Source organism: Lithobates pipiens, unplaced genomic scaffold (assembly GCF_037356315.1).
Source record: "Lithobates pipiens isolate NorthernLeopardFrog02 unplaced genomic scaffold, aLitPip1_a1.2 Scaffold_22, whole genome shotgun sequence".
NCBI classification, from domain to species: Eukaryota; Metazoa; Chordata; class Amphibia; order Anura; family Ranidae; genus Lithobates; species Lithobates pipiens.
Window position 1 is genome coordinate 349,318,636 of NW_027507784.1, and position 21,629 is coordinate 349,340,264.

General features: G+C 48.1%; 1 protein-coding gene across 3 annotated transcripts in view; it reads right to left on the reverse strand.

Moving 5' to 3' along the window:
* Nucleotides 1–21,629, reverse strand: part of MARCO (macrophage receptor with collagenous structure) — a 70,827-nt gene that overhangs the window by 27,550 nt on the left and 21,648 nt on the right. For all 3 annotated transcript variants that reach the window (XM_077450050.1, XM_077450049.1, XM_077450048.1), the window contains exons 2-3: nucleotides 20,406–20,507; nucleotides 17,684–17,950 (exon numbers count right to left, since the gene is read on the reverse strand). In XM_077450050.1, the coding sequence (XP_077306176.1) occupies nucleotides 17,684–17,950; nucleotides 20,406–20,507 (369 nt within the window). The remainder of the gene's footprint in view (nucleotides 1–17,683; nucleotides 17,951–20,405; nucleotides 20,508–21,629) is intronic.

A 21,629-nucleotide genomic window follows, 5' to 3' on the forward strand; every position in this document is an offset into this window, starting at 1 on the left:
GGAACAAGCCAAAAGTCAATAACAAAGGTTTCAGGTTGGGATCCAGCAAATACGTAGTCAAGGAACAAGCCAAAGGTCAGTAACAAAGGTTGCAGGTTGGGATCCAGTAGAAGCGTAGTCAGGGAACAAGCCAAAGGTCAGTAACAAAGGTTGCAGGATGGGATCCAGCAAATACCTAGTCAAGGAACAAGCCAAAGGTCAGTAACAAAGGTTGCAGGTTGGGATCCAGCAGAAGTGTAGTCAAGGAACAAGCCAAAGGTCAGTAACAAAGGTTGCAGGTTGGGGTCCAGCAGAAGTGTAGTCAAGGAACAAGCCGAAGGTCAGTAACAAAGGTTGCAGGTTGGGATCCAGTAGAAGCGTAGTCAAGGAACAAGCCAAAGGTCAGTAACAAAGGTTGCAGGTTGGGATCCAGCAAATACGTAGTCAAGGAACAAGCCAAAGGTCAGTAACAAAGGTTGCAGGTTGGGATCCAGCAAATATGTAGTCAAGGAACAAGCCAAAGGTCAGTAACAAAGGTTGCAGGTTGGGATCCAGCAGAAGTGTAGTCAAGGAACAAGCCGAAGGTCAGTAACAAAGGTTGCAGATTGGGATCCAGTAGAAGCGTAGTCAAGGAACAAGCCAAAGGTCAGTAACAAAGGTTGCAGGTTGGGATCCAGCAAATACGTAGTCAAGGAACAAGCCAAAGGTCAGTAACAAAGGTTGCAGGTTGGGATCCAGCAAATATGTAGTCAAGGAACAAGCCAAAGGTTGGCAGTATCAAAGATAAGACCAGCTGCAGGTATGCAAGGAGCAAGAAATAGCACAATAATCTGGCAAACAGGAAGTGCAGAGACATGGCTGAATTCAGGACGTTCATGGGAGGAACAAAGTATTTGTGGTTTATCAGAATCAAGATACAAGGCAAGGCTGTCCAAGTGATGAGACAGGGAGCTGTCCAGCACCTCCGGTGCCACAACAAGAAGAGCTGCAGCCAGATACCACAGGGGTCCCAGGTTCACATCGGGGTTCTGACAGTTGGTGAAACGCAGCAGCCCCGTACAATGACATTGTATGAACAAATATTGGGCGATGGAGTGCTGGGCTGTGTATATGAAAGAAGATATCAAACCCACCCAGGGTAGAGGAAGACCTATGTGGTGTCTGGAGATCTGCCAACATGGAGCGAAGGAGGAATATTGGGGGTTTTGTATTTGTAACATTTCTTGGGTTTAGAGACATTATTAGGAAATGAACCATTCACCTCCTTCCTCTACACATGTGATGAGCAAAACTGTAGCTGAGATCACGGGAACAACTTCCAGTGCAATGAAGAAACCCACCAAGAAGGTCCGTCTATTGTGGGGAAGGATCTGGAAAACGTAGATGGTGGGATCTTCTCAGAGGATCGTGGTGGGCGGAATGGCCGGGATCTCTCCTTCTGTTCCTCAATTGTTTCATTTGAGAACACCCAATATACAGTCAGGTCCATAAATATTGGGACATCGACACAATTCTAAACTTTTTGGCTCTATACACCACAATGGTTTTGAAATGAAACAAACAAGATGTACTTTAACTGCAGACTTTCAGCTTTAATTTGAGGGAATTTACATCCAAATCAGGTGAACGGTGTAGGAATTACAACAGTCTGTATATGTGCCTTCCACTTTTTAAGGGACCAAAAGTAATGGGACAGATTAATAATCATCCATCAAACTTTCACTTTTTAATACTTGGTTGCAAATCCTTTGCAGTCAATTACAGCCTGAAGTCTGGAACGCATAGACATCACCAAACACTGGGCTTCATCCCTGGTGATGCTCTGCCAGGCCTCTACTGCAACCGTCTTCAGTTCCTGCTTCTTCTTGGGGAATTTTCCCTTCAGTTTTGTCTTCAGCAAATGAAATGAACGCTCAATCGGATTCAGGTCAGGTGATTGACTTGGCCATTGCATAACATTCCACTTCTTTCTCTTAAAAAACTCTTTGATTGCTTTCGCAGTATGCTTCGGGTCATTGTCCATCTGCACTGTGAAGCTCCGTCCAATGAGTTCTGAAGCATTTTCCTGAATATGAGCCGATAATATTCCCCCAAACACTTCAGAATTCATCCTGCTGCTTTTGTCAACAGTCACATCATCAATAAATACAAGAGAACCAGTTCCATTGGCAGCCATACACGCCCACACCATGACACTACCACCACCATGCTTCACTGATGAGGTGGTGTGCTTTGGATCATGAGGAGTTCCTTTCCTTCTCTATACTCTTCTCTTCCCATCACTCTGGTACAAGTTGATCTCGGTCTCATCCATAGGATGTTGTTCCAGAACTGTGAAGGCTTTTTTAGATGTTGTTTGCCAAACTCTAATCTGGCCTTCCTGTGTTTGAGGCTCACCAATGGTTTACATCTTGTGGTGACCCCTCTGTATTCACTCTGGTGAAGTCTTCTCTTGATTGTGGACTTTGACACACATACACCTACCTCCTGGAGAGTGGTCTTGATCTGGCCAATGGTTGTGAAGGGCGTTTTCTTCACCAGGGAAAGAATTCTCTGGTCAGCCCACCACAGTTGTTTTCCGTGGTCTTCCAGGTCTTTTGGTGTTGCGGAGCTCATCGTTGAGTTCTTTCTTTTTAAGGATGTTCCAAACAGTTGATTTGGCCACGCCTAATGTTTTTGCTATCTCTCTGATGGGTTTGTTTTGTTTTTTTCAGCCTAATGATGGCTTTCTTCACTGATAGTGACAGTTCTTTGGATCTCATATTGAGAGTTGACAGCAACAGATTCCAAATGCAAATAGCACACTTGAAATGAATGCTGGACCTTGTATCTGCTCCTTGTAAATGGGATAATGAGGGAATAACACACACCTGGCCATGGAACAGCTGAGCAGCCAATTGTCCCATTACTTTTGGTCCCTTAAAAAGTAGGAGGCACATATACAAACTGTCGTAATTCCTACACCATTCACCCTTTTTGGATGTAAATACCTTCAAAGTAAAGCTGAAAGTCTGCAGTTAAAGTACATCTTGTTTGTTTCATTTCAAAACCATTGTGGTGGTGTATGGAGCCAAAAAGATTAAAATTGTGTCACTGTCCCAATATTTATAGACCTGACTGTATCTTCCAATGGGTTCTTCCATAGGAAGGATAACTGGAGACGCCCCATGATGAGCCTTATAGGACCACTATCAGAAAAACGACCATTTTCTTGTTATGAACTCTGAATGTGACATATCAGTGGAATGATGATATTCCATATCAGCTGAAATGACATCAAAACCGATCTCTGATTTGACTTTGCGAGGAGAGGACGAGGAGAGGATGAGGAGAGGACGAGGAGAGGACGAGGAGAGGACGAGGAGAGGACGAGGAGAGGACGAGGAGAGGAAGAGGAGAGGACGAGGAGAGGACGAGGAGAGGACGAGGAGAGGACGAGGAGAGGAAGAGGAGAGGATCTAGTTAGGAACACACCAAGCAAAGCCCTCTGATCGCTCACGATCCTCACAAAACACATTTTTTTCCATTCCTTTGTGTTTTTTCACTTTTGTTTTTGGTGAATTTTTTGGTTATTTGGTGTTTTATGCAAAGCGAAAAAAAAAAAGAAAGGTATGAAAACGACAATTTTTTTTTTTTGGGCAAAAATGTTTTTGTGCTTTTTTTTTTCTTTCTTTTCTTCTGCATTTTATTGTTAAATGTAAAAAGTCAAATGACAAAATGCACCAAAATATAAGCCAAAAACTTTCATTTAGGAGTCTTTTAAATCCCATTGCAACCTTAATAACTACTTTAATATGACCTCTCCCATTGTCTTCAATGCATGGCATGCATATATTTCTCTCTATTCCTTTATCGTACATCACGGGACACAGAGCCACAGTAATTACTGTAAAGGGTCATATAGGCAACTTTAGGTGATGGACACCGGCACACCCTAGACAGGAAGTTTAGCTCCCTATATAACCCCTCCCCTTACTGGGAGTACCTCACTTTTGTAGCAAAGCAATATACGTGTAATCGGAAAGAAGGGAGGGACCTCTGTGTCCCGTGATGTACTCCAAGAAAAGGATTTTACAGGTAAGCTGTTATAAAAATTCTCTTTTCTTTATCATACATGATGGGACACAGATCACCACAGTAATTACTGTATGGGATGTCCCAGAGCAATGCTATCTGAGGGGAGGGGACACCAACAAAAGTAGGGTGCAATCAGACCCGAGGACCTTTACTGCTGCCTGCAGCACACTGCGGCCGCAGGCGATATCCTCATGTCTTCTTACATCCAACTGATAGAATCTGGTGAGTGTATGGACTGAAGACCGAAGTTGCGGCCTTGCAGATTTGAACCATGGAGGCCTGGTGATGCACTGCCCACGAACACTAACGGCCCTGGTGGACTCCCTTACTGGGAGTTTTTTCGCCAGTGTCTTAGGTGTTGGTCAGGAGTAAAGACGTGCTGTGCTGAGCTCTGATGGAGGAATCTTTGCTGGGCCAAGCCAGGCAATCAGATCCATTCAAAGTGTCTTTTCCAGGCTGAATTAAATGGTACCCGGGCCTCGTGGCGGAAGAAATGGGGTCCTGCCTGTAACACTTTTTTTTTAGAGAGCTGGACCCCGGGATCCAGTATTTGTTCTTTTCAGCCACATTTCCTGGCGGGGTGCTTTACAGGCCCAGGAGTGTGGATCCCCCCGATAAAAAAAAGGGGCCCCGGTTCTTGAAGGTTTTTTTAACGGAACCGATCGTGAGTGGTGAACATTGGATCTGTCTGGAGATTCCTAAAGAATTTTTCTAATTCTTATGGGTTTTCTCCTTTAAAGTGGTTGTAAACCCTTACAACACACTTTGACCTACATTAACCTAGATTAAGACTTACCTGTAGGTCCAAGAAATATCTCCTAAACCTACACGGTTTAGGAGATATTTGCCGAAAGACAGGCACTGAGTGCGCCGGGGTCAACGGCGATATGCCACGAGTGGCGGCTCCTGTGCGCATGCGCGGGAGTGACGTCATCGTGGCTTCGCCGAAAGACAGCGGCAGAGCGGCGAGATCCACCGAGAAGATGGACGCTCGGAACTACAGGGGACAGCGGTAACTTCGCTGGCTCCTGTGTCAGGTGTCAGGTTATGACACATAATGGACTACTATGCGATGCGATACGATGCGATGCATAGTAGTCCATTATGCTTTACCTTTGCAGAGAATGAAAGAGGAAGTAAACTCATCAGGGTTTACTTCCTCTTTAAGTAAATGTTGCTATGCCTAAAGTCACCACCGGGGGGCTGTCAAGAGCACGTACCAGATTCCATGCTTGTCAGTCTCGCTCTGTGTCACAAGCTGCACGCTTCCTCTGAGCCCAAGCTCCAGGTAGGGTGTGAGAAGGTTTTTTTTTCTCTTTGGAGTGACCCCCCCACCTGGACAGCTTCTTTCCAACAGGCAAAGAGGGCAGAGGTCAGATGGCAGTATGCCACGCCACGCTGCTCCAGCCACCATTACGGCGGCTCTCCATCCAGCAGCCCTCCTTCCCTCCTCCACCCCATCCCTCCCTCCACATGCGATCCGGTCAGATCGGAGCCCCCACTCACATGGAAGAAAACTATTTTTTGAAAAAAGATGAGGGGGGTGCACAGCGGGAGGCCGAAGGAAGAGGGGACAGGGCCTTAGCGCAGCATCGGCACACTTCAGTATTAACAAGGCAGGGCTGTGTAAAGCTATAAAGCTGCACTTTTTGCAGGTGTATACAGCTGAAGGAGGGACACAGAGCAGATGGATGGCGTGTGCATGTTTGGTGACACGGGCATTCCCAGGGCACGTTTACTTAGCATCAGATTGAGCCTTGATAGCCGCGGCAGTTGCTGGACTATTTTCTCAGCAGTGGGTTCATTTTCTGGTAATACCTCTGCATTTGTGCTTGGCACTATGGGCAGAAGGGTAGGTACAAGTACCCCAAAAAACAGGGGCTCAAAGGGATCTCCCTCAGGCTCTAAGGACCCTACCTCTGCAACGCTATCTCCAACTGAAAGACCTAGGGAAGCTGGTCAGAGTGAGCCATCGGGGGCATCAGGGGCTGCACTGCTTCCGACATTTCAGCCCCAATATATATTACTCAGGAGGTTTTTTCCTCCGCCATGAGTGGATTGGAGGAAAGATTAACGGCCTTAATCACATCTTTACAAAGTGGAAGAAAACGCATAAGGTCCCCTTCTACCACCCAGGACCCTCAAACAAAGGAACACTGCGAGAGGAAAGATGAATCCCCCTGTCATGGTCGATCTGTTGTCCCGGTCGTACATAGGAAACCTGCCCGCAGGATTCTTTTGCGGAGAACTAGTCGGTACCTTCAGGCGCGCGTTGGCGCGAACGAACGCACGCGAGTGCACGTAGATTCTAACAGGCGCACGCGGGTGCGCGTCGGCACGAACGAGCGCACGCGGGTGCGCGACAATGCGAACGGGCGCACGCGGGTGCGCGTGTCACGAACGGGAGCACGGTTACCCGCGGGGGCACGCAGACTCGCCGTGCGACCGTTCTTGGCGCCCGAAGGGCTACTTAAGGAACCAGCTTCTGTTCCTTCTTGCTGTCCTGTCTACAGTGTTCCGGTGATTCCTGCTATCTGTTTCTGCTTGTTCCTGATTACTGTACCCGGCCTGTTCCTGACTTCGTTTGATTGCTGCCTGCCACCGACCTCCTGCCTGTCTGACTACGTCTCTGCCTTCTCCTGTGTACTTCTGCTGCCCACCTGATACCGACTCGGCTTGTTCCCGACCTCGTCTGCTGCCACCCGCTGTTCCTGCCTGATTGCCAGTGCCTGCTGTACCCGCTGACTGCTACCCGCTGTTCCAGCCTGACCACCAGTGCCTGCTGTCCTCTCGGACCTCTGCCAGCTGTTCCAGTCATCCACCCGTGCCTTCGGTGTGACCGCATCCCCGGCTGCCATCGGGTATCTACCCTCCTGGGCCTCTGTGGATTTCTGCTGCTGCGGGTCCGACCCTTCATACTCCGGCTTGGCACTTGTGCCCTCCGAACTCTTGAATCCCTGTCTCCACTTCCAGGGGCTCTCGAGCCGGAGGCTTACGAGGAGCCGCTCCCTGCATTCTGGGCTCTCCTACCAGGTACGTGACACCCCCTCAGGGGACCGGGAAGAGACTGATGACACCTCTTCCGAGGAATCGAGTGGGGAAGGACCCGCTTCTTCTTCACAGGCTACTGAAATGGTCCTTTTCACATTTAAGTTACCTGCAACTAAGACCACTTCTTGTTTGGGGTCACTGAAGCCTCCTCAAGCTGTGCATGCTTTTCTTGTCCATTCATTGCTGGAAAAGCTTATATATTCTGAGTGGGATCACCCAGATAATTTTTTTTCCCAAAAAGTTTTCAACACTTTATCCTATGGAGGAAAAATTGACAAAGATGTGGCGTATACCAGCAATCGGCGCTGCTATATCCTCTGTAACTAAAAGTTTGACTTGTCCTGTTGACAACACTCAAATGCTTAGGGATCCAACCGATAAAAAGTTGGAATTCCTCTTTAAAAACATTTTTTCATTGGCAGGTTCAGTAGCTCAACCTGCAGTGGCGGCAATGGGGGAATGTCATTCCTTGAAAGACCACTTGCTCAAAGTTTTGGGGTTGGGGTTTTATTCAAACCTTTTCACGGTGCCAAAACCAAACGGAGATGTCAGTCCCATTCCTAGATCTCAAAGATCTAAACCAGTTCCTGAAAATTCAATCTTTTCGCATGGAAAAAATCCGATCAGTAGTCTGCATCCTATAAGGAGGAGAATTTCTGGCATCAATCAACATCAAGGATGCATAACTACATGTACTTATTTCCCCCGCTCATCAGAAATATCTGCGTTTCGAAGTGGAAAAACTTCATTTTCAGTTTGTAGCTCTACTTTTCACTTTAGATACTGCACCTCGGGTGTTTACAAAGGCCCTGGCCCCTCCTCTGGCTGGATTAAGGGCCCAGGGTATAAGGAGTATAGCATACCTAGACTACCTGCTCTTGATAGACCAGTAGATCAAAGCTTGGTCACCACAGTCAACTACCTGGAATACCTAAGTTTGGTCCTCAACCTAGACAAATCTTCTTTAAAGCCAGTAAGAAGACTAGAGTACTTGGGTCTGGTTATAGATACAACCCAGAAGAGGGTGTTTTTACCCCAGACAAAGATCAGCTCCATAAAGGAGCTGCTTCAAGGGTGTGACAGACCTAGCCAGGACAGAGGCTCTTGGAGGGGACAGAATGTGAGCTTCTTGCGTTGTGATTATGGGCCCTCGCATTTGGGGGGGGGGGGTGCTCTTTGTGAGCTGTATGCCTGGGGACCCCTGAGGTGGTGTTGCTTGGATTCAGATCCATGTCCCCCCCCAAGACACACAGACTCTGGATATGTATTTGCCATATTAGCAATAGACTGAATCACACTGTTGGGACACAAACTCTTAGATGCTAATATATTCCCCTCCAGCCACCCGTCTGTTGTCTTGTATAATGTAAATGAGTCTAGTTTGGCTTGACACAGATTCTAAAGAATATTTCACCAATTGTTGTTTTGTTGTTTGTGCTAATTAACCTGCAATAGAATGAATGAGTCCAGTGTTGATTAGATAATTAGCTCATGCTAATTAGGTTAGGTTTTAGTCAGCCCGCTGTATATATTTTGTATGAGATCTCAAATAAAGTTCATATATTCCTGGTGTACTCCAAGACTGGTGTTGTCTAGCTCTTGGGGGTTCCTATAGCCAGCCAGATCCATAAGACTTGTGTTCCAGGACGTAGGAAGCGGTATACTGATGGAAGCACTCAATCAGAGTGGGGGACGTTCCGTCACAAGGGGGGTCAGGGCGAAGAAGGGTCTTTCTATTCACCTTTGCATGAGGTTGTTGGGAAAGATGGTGGCTTCTAGGCTTGTGCAATTCCTTTCGTAACAAATCGAAATTCGGACGAATTTTGCATCTTTCGGACATTCGGATGCATCCGAATGTCCGAATAAAAAAATAACAAATTACAACGAATACAAAAGAAATATAACGAATGAATTCGAATGAATTCGACATGATTCGAAATTATTTCAACCACATTCGAAAATATTTTGTGACCCGAATTTAGGGCCATGTATCTCGGGGTGACTTGGTGCTAGACACTTCAAATTTGGATATGTTGTAGTGCTAGTATTATTGTGTTTGCATACCAAATTTGGGGTTTCTAGCTATAAGTGACCCTGAGATATGTGGCCCAAAATTCGGGTCGCAAAATGTTATTAGTTATTAGAGCAGAGAATGACATTTTGCGACCCGATTTTGGGGCCACATATCTCGGGGTCACTTATAGCTAGAAACCCCAAATTTGGTATGCAAACACAATCGTACTAGCACTACAACATATCCAAATTTGGAGTCTCTAGCTCCAAGTGACCCCGAGATACATGGCCCTAAAGTCGGGTCACAAAATATTTTCGAATGTTGTTGAAATAATGTTGAATCATGTTGAAATCATTTCGAATCCGGTAGAAATATTTTCGAATGTGGCCGATTTTTCCAATTCAGTAGAAAACTAAATGAAATCCGAAAACGAATTTAAGGAAGTTAACGAATATTAACTAAACGAAATTAATGAATTAACGAATTAAAACGAAACTAAACTAAACAAATTTTTTCCTTTTGCACATGTCTAGTGGCGTCATTCGAAGCGGTTCCCTACGCTCAGTTTCATTCAAGACTGCTGCAAAACAGTATCCTGTCTGTCTGGGACAAGAAAGTCCAGGCGATAGACTTTCCGACACATTTGGCATCTAAAGTGTGCCAGAGCCTCAGTTGGTGGAGGATACTCGAGAATCTGCGGCAGGGGAAATCCTTCATACCAGTTACCTGGAGGGTGGTAACAACAGATGCCAGCCTTTCGGGTTGGGGAGCAGTCCTGGAAGAGAAGACTGTCCAAGGGAAATGGTCCTTAACCAAAAGGAACTTACCCACCAACATTCTAGAGATTCGGGCAGCATACCTGGCCCTAAAGGCCTGGGCATTCAGGTTGCGGGGTTGTCCTGTCAGGATCCAATCCGACAGTGCCACAGCAGTGGCTTATACCAATCACCAAGGGGGCACCAGAAGTCATGCAGCCCAGGAAGAGGTAAACTAGATCCTAACATAGGCAGAAAAGCAAGTGCCACGCATATCGGCAGTTTTGATTCCAGGGGTAGAGAACTGGCGGGCGGATTACTTAAGTCGCCAGCTGTTGTTCCCGGGGGAATGGTCCCTTCACCCCGACATCTTCCTGGCTATATGCCAAAGATGGGGGATCATGGACGTAGATCTGTTTGCTTCCAGGTTCAACAACAACTTTGTGTCAAGAGCAAGTGATCCACTTGCATGCGGAACAGATGCGTTGGTGACCCAGTGGGATCAGTTCTCACTGATTTATGCATTCCCTCCTATTCTGCTGCTACCCACGACTTCTTCTCAGGATCAGGCAGGAAAAGAATTTGTGGTTCTTGTGGCCCCAGCATGACCTGGTATGTAGAAATAATAAAGATGGCGGTAGGGGCCCCATGGACCCTACCACCAGGTCCAGACCTGCTATCTCAGGGACCCGTGTTCCATCCCACCTTACAAATTCAACGGTTTGGCTATTGAAACCCACATTCTGAAGAATCGTGGGCTTCCGACTCAGTGATATCTACCTTCAATAATGCAGGGAAGCCGCCTCCGGGGTCATTTATTACAGAGTCTGGAAGGCGTACGTCTCCTGGTGTGAGTCCGGGGGGTGGCATCCCAGAAAGTATGTCATAGGTAGAATCCTTGCCTTTCTACAAATGGGGTTAGAGATGAAGCTGGCCTTGAGAAATACCAAAGGCCAGATCTCGGCCTTATCAGTAGACACGTGCGCCGTAGATGAATTTGTTTTGTTTCATTCCGTTTCGTATTCGCCATTAATCTGTATTTCATAATTCGTGTCCGAAATTCAATTTGGATTCAGACGAAATACGAATTTTTGTTAGGTCCGTTAACTTTTCGTAACAATTACGAACGTTCATTATGATGAATTTAAAAAGCCCCCCCCCATCCCTGTGCTGTGATCATTATGAGGGCCCCCCCATCCCTGTGCTGTGATCATTATGAGGGGCTCCCACCATCCCTGTGCTGTGATCATTATGAGGGCCTCCCCCCATCCCTGTGCTGTGATCATTATGAGGGGCTCCCCCATCCCTGTGCTGTGATCATTATGAGGGGCTCCCACCATCCCTGTGCTGTGATCATTATGAGGGGCTCCCCCATCCCTGTGCTGTGATCATTATGAGGGGCTCCCACCATCCCTGTTCTGTGATCATTATGAGGGGCTCCCACCATCCCTGTGCTGTGATCATTATGAGGGGCTCCCCCATCCCTGTGCTGTGATCATTATGAGGGGCTCCCACCATCCCTGTGCTGTGATCATTATGAGGGGCTCCCCCATCCCTGTGCTGTGATCATTATGAGGGGCTCCCACCATCCCTGTGCTGTGATCATTATGAGGGGCTCCCACCATCCCTGTGCTGTGATCATTATGAGGGGCTCCCACCATCCCTGTGCTGTGATCATTATGAGGGGCTCCCACCATCCCTGTGCTGTGATCATAATGAGCGGCTGCCACCATCCCTGTGCTGTGATCATTATGAGGGCCCCCCATCCTTGTGCTGTGATCATTATGAGGGCCCCCCCATCCCTGTGCTGTGATCATTATGAGGGGCTCCCCCATCCCTGTGCTGTGATCATTATGAGGGGCTCCCACCATCCCTGTGCTGTGATCATTATGAGGGGCTCCCACCATCCCTGTGCTGTGATCATTATGAGGGGCTCCCACCATCCCTGTGCTGTGATCATTATGAGGGGCTCCCACCATCCATGTGCTGTGATCATAATGAGGGGCTGCCACCATCCCTGTGCTGTGATCATTATGAGGGCCCCCCATCCTTGTGCTGTGATCATTATGAGGGCCCCCCATCCCTGTACTGTGATCATTATGAGGGGCTCCCACCATCCCTGTGCTGTGATCATTATGAGGGGCTCCCCCATCCCTTTGCTGTGATCATTATGAGGGGCTCCCACCATCCCTGTGCTGTGATCATTATGAGGGGCTCCCACCATCCCTGTGCTGTGATCATTATGAGGGGCTCCCACCATCCCTTTGCTGTGATCATTATGAGGGCCCCCCATCCCTGTGCTGTGATCATTATGAGGGCCCCCCATCCCTGTGCTGTGATCATTATGAGGGGCTCCCCCATCCCTGTGCTGTGATCATTATGAGGGGCTCCCACCATCCCTGTGCTGTGATCATTATGAGGGGCTCCCACCATCCCTGTGCTGTGATCATTATGAGGGGCTCCCACCATCCCTGTGCTGTGATCATTATGAGGGGCTCCCCCATCCCTGTGCTGTGATCATTATGAGGGGCCCCTCCCCCATCCCTGTGCTGTGATCATTATGAGGGCCCCTCCCCCCATCCCTGTGCTATGATCATTATGAGGGGCCCCTCCCCCATCCCTGTGCTGTGATCATTATGAGGGCCTCTCCCCCCATCCCTGTGCTGTGATCATTATGAGGGCCTCTCCCCCCATCCCTGTGCTGTGATCATTATGAGGGCCTCTCCCCCCCATCCCTGTGCTGTGATCATTATGAGGGCCTTTCCCCCCATCCCTGTGCTGTGATCATTATGAGGGCCTCTCCCCCCATCCCTGTGCTGTGATCATTATGAGGGCCTCTCCCCCCATCCCTGTGCTGTGATCATTATGAGGGGCTCCCCCATCCCTGTGCTGTGATCATTATGAGGGGCTCCCACCATCCCTGTGCTGTGATCATTATGAGGGGCTCCCACCATCCCTGTGCTGTGATCATTATGAGGGGCTCCCACCATCCCTGTGCTGTGATCATTATGAGGGGCTCCCCCATCCCTGTGCTGTGATCATTATGAGGGGCCCCTCCCCCATCCCTGTGCTGTGATCATTATGAGGGCCCCTCCCCCCATCCCTGTGCTATGATCATTATGAGGGGCCCCTCCCCCATCCCTGTGCTGTGATCATTATGAGGGCCTCTCCCCCCATCCCTGTGCTGTGATCATTATGAGGGCCTCTCCCCCCATCCCTGTGCTGTGATCATTATGAGGGGCTCCCCCATCCCTGTGCTGTGATCATTATGAGGGGCTCCCACCATCCCTGTGCTGTGATCATTATGAGGGGCTCCCACCATCCCTGTGCTGTGATCATTATGAGGGGCTCCCACCATCCCTGTGCTGTGATCATTATGAGGGGCTCCCCCATCCCTGTGCTGTGATCATTATGAGGGGCCCCTCCCCCATCCCTGTGCTGTGATCATTATGAGGGCCCCTCCCCCCATCCCTGTGCTATGATCATTATGAGGGGCCCCTCCCCCATCCCTGTGCTGTGATCATTATGAGGGCCTCTCCCCCCATCCCTGTGCTGTGATCATTATGAGGGGCTCCCCCATCCCTGTGCTGTGATCATTATGAGGGGCTCCCACCATCCCTGTGCTGTGATCATTATGAGGGGCTCCCACCATCCCTGTGCTGTGATCATTATGAGGGGCTCCCACCATCCCTGTGCTGTGATCATTATGAGGGGCTCCCCCATCCCTGTGCTGTGATCATTATGAGGGGCCCCTCCCCCATCCCTGTGCTGTGATCATTATGAGGGCCCCTCCCCCCATCCCTGTGCTATGATCATTATGAGGGGCCCCTCCCCCATCCCTGTGCTGTGATCATTATGAGGGCCTCTCCCCCCATCCCTGTGCTGTGATCATTATGAGGGCCTCTCCCCCCATCCCTGTGCTGTGATCATTATGAGGGGCTCCCCCATCCCTGTGCTGTGATCATTATGAGGGGCTCCCACCATCCCTGTGCTGTGATCATTATGAGGGGCTCCCACCATCCCTGTGCTGTGATCATTATGAGGGGCTCCCACCATCCCTGTGCTGTGATCATTATGAGGGGCTCCCCCATCCCTGTGCTGTGATCATTATGAGGGGCCCCTCCCCCATCCCTGTGCTGTGATCATTATGAGGGCCCCTCCCCCCATCCCTGTGCTATGATCATTATGAGGGGCCCCTCCCCCATCCCTGTGCTGTGATCATTATGAGGGCCTCTCCCCCCATCCCTGTGCTGTGATCATTATGAGGGCCTCTCCCCCCATCCCTGTGCTGTGATCATTATGAGGGCCTCTCCCCCCATCCCTGTGCTGTGATGACTTCCTGGGTTTTTAACTTCATCATAACAAATAATCGTAATTATTATGACAATAATGAAACGATATTAACAAACATTTTTATTTTGTCCAATTCTGAATCTCCCATCGACTCCCAGTAACGGTCTCTCCCACCCCCATATTAAAAAAGGTAATTTTTCCAACCCCAGAAGAAAACCTCTGATTGGTCAACGCCAGTCACATTTCCGTTGTAATGGAATTTGGATCCGAAAATTCGTCAACAAAATTTTGTATACAATTCGGAGGCATAGAAATTCGCTATTTCGGATGCTTCTGAATGTACAAATTTTCAGAAATTCGTACAAATTTTCGATTCGTACGAAACGAGCCGCACACGTCTACTTATCAGTATTGTTTCAACGTCCACTTCCTTCGCATTCTTTGATCCGAAGCTTCATACAGGGGGTAACGCGGCTACCTTTAAGTCACCTCAGTATCTGAACCCTCGGGACTTGAATTTAGTTTTGTCTGCATTACAGAAACAGCCTTTTGAGCCGATACGACATATTCCTTTGGTCCTTATGACAAGGAAGCTAATTTTTCTGGTAGCCATTTCTTCGGCAAGAAGGGTATCGTAATTGGCTGCTCTTTCTTGTAAAGAGCCATATTTAATTATTCACAAGGATAGTGTGGTATTGCGTCCTCATCCTAGCTTTCTGCCAAAGGTGGTTTCAGGTTTTCATCTAAACCAGGATATTGTTCTGCCTTCCTTTTTTGCCAGAACCCTGTTCTGTGGAAAAGAAGTCACTACATTCTTTGGATTATTCAAAAGAAAAGGGAATTTGAGAAAAGGGGACTGGAGGGCAACCAACCCCCGGGACTTTTTTGACGGCACTAGATATACTCAAACCATATATAAAATCATTGAAATTTTTATTTTGTGTGCAAAAGACATTTTTCAAACAGAATAGACAATTACATCCATTTAACATACAAAGTGCAAAGTACAGATATAGAGAAATTGGTATGTGAGCCTATAAGACTCCATCTGTTACCACATTCATATATGATTTAGACTGCATTGTTTCTTTCCTACATGTTTCGCTCTTCAGAGCTTCCTCAGGACAATTGCAGCATACAGCACTCAACAAAAAAAACCCATATATCTGGCAAGTTACTTTTGTTATCTGTCGTTGTTTTCATATATTGTATATATCGATTAATGCTTAAGTGAGGACAAATAGTCTTCTCCTCCTTTTTCATCAAGCAAGCGGACCGCGATAAGAGCCCCTTTAGGGATCCCCCATTCCTACCCCCAAAGGATCTGGTAATACCACAGCAGTAAATAAAATAGAACCAGTTCAAACATGCCCGATGTCCACGAATACCATATATTGTCAGATAGAAATTGGATAGAGTATGTTTCTGAACACGAGAAGTTTCTCTGTGCTGTTAGATAGAGCACCGTGGTACAGTCAGGGAGATTTCAAAGTTTCATCCGTCCGTTTGGCAATTCCACGTAGCTGTCACGTGGAATCGCCAAACGGACGGATGAAACTTTGAAATTTCTATCTGACAATATATGGTATTCGTGGACATCGGGCATGTTTGAACTGGTTCTATTTTATTTACTGCTGTGGTATTACCAGATCCTTTGGGGGTAGGAATGGGGGATCCCTAAAGGGGCTCTTATCGCGGTCCGCTTGCTTGATGAAAAAGGAGGAGAAGACTATTTGTCCTCACTTAAGCATTAATCGATATATACAATATATGAAAACAACGACAGATAACAAAAGTAACTTGCCAGATATATGGGTTTTTTTTGTTGAGTGCTGTATGCTGCAATTGTCCTGAGGAAGCTCTGAAGAGCGAAACATGTAGGAAAGAAACAATGCAGTCTAAATCATATATGAATGTGGTAACAGATGGAGTCTTATAGGCTCACATACCAATTTCTCTATATCTGTACTTTGCACTTTGTATGTTAAATGGATGTAATTGTCTATTCTGTTTGAAAAATGTCTTTTGTACACAAAATAAAAATGTCAATGATTTTATATATGGTTTGAGTATATCTGGTGCCGTCAAAAAAGTCCCGGGGGTTGGTTGCCCTCCAGTCCCCTTTTCTCAAATTCCCTTTTCTTTTGAATAATCTTTAATTGGGATGTGGCACTTTTTGAGTATGTAGATAAATATGACCACTAGCCTTCGTCTATACATATCTTTTGTCTACATTCTTTGGATGTGGTGAGAGCAGTCAAAATCTATTTGGAGGCGACGGCTCAGGATCGCAAAAAACGATTTTTTGTTTGCGTTGCCCGAAGGTCCTAAAAAAGGACAGGCAGCATTGAAATCTACTATTGCTAAGTGGATTCGGCAATAATTATTCAAGCTTATGGTTTGAGGGGGAAAGTTCCACCTTATCAAATCAAAGCGCACTCCACCAGGGCCGTTAGTGTTCGTGGGCGGCGCATCACCAGGCCTCCATGGCTCAAATCTGCAAGGCTGCAACTTGGTCTTCAGTCCACACATTCCCCAGATTCTATCAGGTGGATGTAAAGGCCCATACACACAATCAGACTTTTTGACAACGAACATACAAATTAGCTGTTTTGGAGCAACATCCGATCGTGTGTACGCTCCATCGGACAAACTTTTTTGGTTTTCATCTGACTTTTGTTGGCTGTGCGAACGGACAGACTTTCTGGCAACAAAAGTCCGATGGAGCAAAGTCCGATCGTGTGTACAGAAAACCATCGGGCTTTTGTACAAAGTACAAACAGGCATGCTCAGAACCAATGCAAAAGATCAGACAACCAAACAGAAGTTGACCAAAGGTGGCGGTAAAGAGCAGAAAAACCACGTGATTTGGTGAAAGTTGGCTGAAAAAGTCCTGCTGTGTGTATGCAATACAAGTTCACGGCCAACGCCCTTTGTACAAAAATCCTAGGGAAAGTTTGTACAAAGTCCGATCGTGTGTATGAGGCTTAAGAAGGCATGAGGATTTCGCCTTTGGGCGGAGGGTACTGCAGGCAGCAGTATAGGTCCTCAGGTCTGATTGCACCCTACTTTTGTTGGTGTCCCCTCCCCTCAGATAGCATTGCTCTGGGACATCCCATACAGTACTTTCTGTGGTGCTCTGTGTCCCATCATGTATGATAAAGAAAAGAGGATTTTTTATAACAGCTTACCTGTAAAATCCTTTTCTTCGAGTACATCACGGGACACAGAGCTCCTTCCCTTCTTTCTGATTACACGTATATTGCTTTGCTACAAAACTGAGGTACTCCCAGTAAGGGGAGGAGTTATAAAGGGAGCTAAACTTCCTGTCTAGGGTGTGCCGGTGTCCATCACCTAAAGGTGCCTATATGACCCTTTACAGTAATCACTATGGCTCTGTGTCCCGTGATGTACTCCAAGAAAAGGATTTTACAGGTAAGCTGTTATAATAGTCCAATTTTTTCCATGAGGGCCCGGCAGCGGTAGTGTAGGGGGATGGGACAAAGCACTATACCTGAGCTCAGGGTGATGTTGTTGATTCTCAGGTTGAGCTCCATGTTCTGGACTTGGATAAGTCGGATTTCCTCCTCCAGGTCGCTCATCGATGGTCTGACTCTTCGTGGCCCCCATGAAAGGGATGGCTCGTTCTTTGTAATTATGGCTTCCTCCATCCCAGGTTCCCAGAGGGTCTCATCTCTTCCTCCAGTCATCTCTTCACTACCGACCGGCGCCTGCAAACACTGCAAGTTACAGGCCGACAACTCGCTGCGAAGACTCACATCTGATCCAGAGAGGAGATTGGAAAAAGAATCCTAAACCCATTTCATCAAAAATACAGGAAACCTCATACTGTTAGAAATGTTTATCTAGCCTAGTGAGTGGTTATCAATGATTGGGCAACTGCAGTGAACATTCTATTAATCAAAGTCTATGCAAACCCAAAAAATGAACATTTCTTATTTGCACCCTTTTGGTCTGTGGAACAGGGCTCTTTTTTCAGAGACTAGGTGCAGGTATACAAGGTATACTCTTCCCTGCTCTCCGCCCCTTCCCACCTCCGAGCATCGTTCCTTGGTTCCACCCCCTGCCCACCTCTGAGCACCATCCCTCCGTTACACCCACTACCCACCTCTGAGCACCATCCCTTGGGTCAACGCCCTACCCACCTCCGAGCATTGTCTCTTGATTCCACTCACTACCCACCATTGAGCACCATCCCTTGGTTCCACCCACGACACACCTCCAAACATTGTTCCTTGGTTCTACCCCCTACTGACCTCTTAGCACCATCCCTTAGTTCCACCCCCTACCCACCTCCGAGCACTGTCCTTTGATTCCACCCCTTACCCACCTCCAGGCACTGTCCCTAGATTCCACACCCTACCCACCTCCGAGCACTGTCCCTTGGTTCCACCCCCTACCCACCTCCAGGCACTGTCCCTAGATTCCACCCTCTACCCACCTCCAGGCACTGTCCCTTGATTCCACCCCCTACCCACCTCCGAGCACTGTCCCTTGGTTCCACCCCCTACCCACCTCCAGGCACTGTCCCTAGATTCCACCCTCTACCCACCTCCAGGCACTGTCCCTTGGTTCCACCCCCTACCCACCTCCAGGCACTGTCCCTTGATTCCACCCTCTACCCACCTCCGAGCACTGTCCCTTGGTTCCACCCCCTACCCACCTCCAGGCACTGTCCCTAGATTCCACCCTCTACCCACCTCCAGGCACTGTCCCTTGGTTCCACCCCCTACCCACCTCCAGGCACTGTCCCTTGATTCCACCCTCTACCCACCTCCGAGCACTGCCCTTTGATTCCACCCCTTACCCACCTCCAGGCACTGTCCCTTGATTCCACCCTCTACCCACCTCCGAGCACTGCCCTTTGATTCCACCCCTTACCCACCTCCAGGCACTGTCCCTTGATTCCACCCCTATCCACCTCCGAGCACCATCCCTTGGTTCCACCCCCTACCAACCCATGGGCATTGTCCCTTGATTCCACCCCCTACCCACCTCCAGGCACTGTCCCTTGGTTCTGCCCCCTACTCACCTCCGACCACTGTCCCTTGGTTCCAACCCCTACCCACCTCCAGGCACCGTCCCTTTGTTCCAACCCCCTACCCACCCCGAGCATTGTCCCTTGATTACATCCACTACCCACCATTGAGCACCATCCCTTGGTTCCACCCACTACCCAACTCTGAGCATTGCTCCTTGATTCCATCCACTACCCACCTCTAAGCACGATCCCTTGGTTCCACCTCCTACCCACCTCTGAGCACTGTCCCCTGGTTCCATCCCCTACCCACCTCTGAGAATCGTTCCTTGGTTCTAACCCCTACCCACCTCTGAGCACCATCCCTTGCTTCAACGCCCTACCCACCTCCGAGCATTGTCTCTGGATTCCACTCACTACCCACCATTGAGCACCATCCCTTGGTTCCACCCACGACACACCACCAAACATTGTTCCTTGGTTCTACCCCCTACTGACCTCTTAGCATCATCCTTTAGTTCCACTCCCTACCCACCTCCGAGCACTATCCTTTGGTTCCACCTCCTACCCACCTCCAGGCACTGTCCTTTGATTCCACCCCCTACCAAACTCCGGGCACTGTCCCTTGATTCCACCACCTACCCACCTCCGGGCACCGTCCCTTGATTCCACCCCCTACCCACCTCCAGGCACTGTCCCTTGATTCCACCTCCTATCCATCTCCAGGCACTGTCCCTTGATTCCACCCCCTACTAAACTCCGGGCACTGTCCCTTGATTCCACCCCCTACCCACCTCCGGGCACTGTCCCTTGATTCCACCTCCTATCCATCTCCAGGCACTGTCCCTTGATTCCACCCCCTACCCACCTCCAGGCACTGTCCCTTGATTCCACCCCCTACCCACCTCCAGGCACTGTCCCTTGATTCCACCACCTACCCACCTCCGGGCACCGTCCCTTGATTCCACCCCCTACCCACCTCCGGGCACCGTCCCTTGATTCCACCCCCTACCCACCTCCAGGCACCGTCCCTTGGTTCCACCCCCCACCCACCTCCAAGCACCGTCCCTTGGTTCCACCCCCCACCCACCTCCAAGCACCGTCCCTTGGTTCCACCCCCTACCCACCTCCAGGCACTGTCCCTTGATTCCACCCCCTACCCACCCATGGGCATTGTCCCTTGATTCCACCCCCTACCCACCCTACCCACATGACTGGTCCTCTTTGAGATCATTACCTCTATAAGCCAAATACACCAATCCCAACGTCAGGAGAAAGAGGTACACACATATACAAATGTGCCGCCAGTTCGCTTTGGGTTTTTCTCTAAAATTTACATCTACAGAAAGAAAGAAACATGTGAGAGAGGAATGTGATTCTTGAAGTTTACCTGTCACTGACACACCACAACGTCCAGACACAGCTTACTCTAAGGGTCATATAAAGATAATACAATTTTTTTTTTATATAAAGGTCATATAAAGGGTCATGTGATGGTCATGTAAGGGTCATATGATGTTTATATATTGGTCATAAAAGAATCATATGATGGCTATGTAAGGGTCATATGATGGCCATGTAAGGGTTATATGATGGTCATGTAAGGGTTATATGATGATCATATAAGGTTTATATGTTGGTAATGTAAGGGTCATATGATGTTTATATATTGGTCATAAAAGAATCATATGATGGCCATGTAAGGGTCACATGTTGGTCATATAAGAGTCATATGATGGCCATATGAGAATTATATGTCGATCATGCAAGGGTAATATGATAGCCATATAAGGGTCATATGATTATCATGTAAGGATGATAAGATGGTCATGTGAGGGTCATATTATGGTCATGTAAGGGTCATATAAGAGTCATATGATGGCCATGTAAGGGTCTTATGATGGTCATATATGAGTCATATAATTGTCATGTAAGGGACATATGTTGGTCATATAAGGGTCATATGATGGTCATGTAAGGGTTATATGATGGTTATATAATGATCATATAAGGGTCATATGATGGTCATATGATGGTCATATGATGGTCATGTAAGGATGATAAGATGGTCATGTAAGGGTCATATGATGGTCATTTAAGGGTCATATGATGTTTATATATTAGTCATATAAGAATCATGTCATATGATGACTAGCCATGCTGCACACACCTCGCGGAGGATGTCGGCTCTCCGGGAAAGACGCCAAGGGGGATCAACTCACGTGGCATGATCTGGGGGCAATCATACAAGCTGTCCACCCCGCTTATATACGTATAGTGTATATAGAGTGCCCTGCCATCCACAAATCAGCTGCGAGGGTCCCAGACAGGTGGTCCGTGCTTCTTGTAGGAAGAGCCCGCTGTCTCTCTCAATGCCTAAGCACACTAATGTTATGACACATGGACACATAGGGATTACTTTGTCTGATTATAGGGATTCCATGGGGTTCTTCCCCCAGTT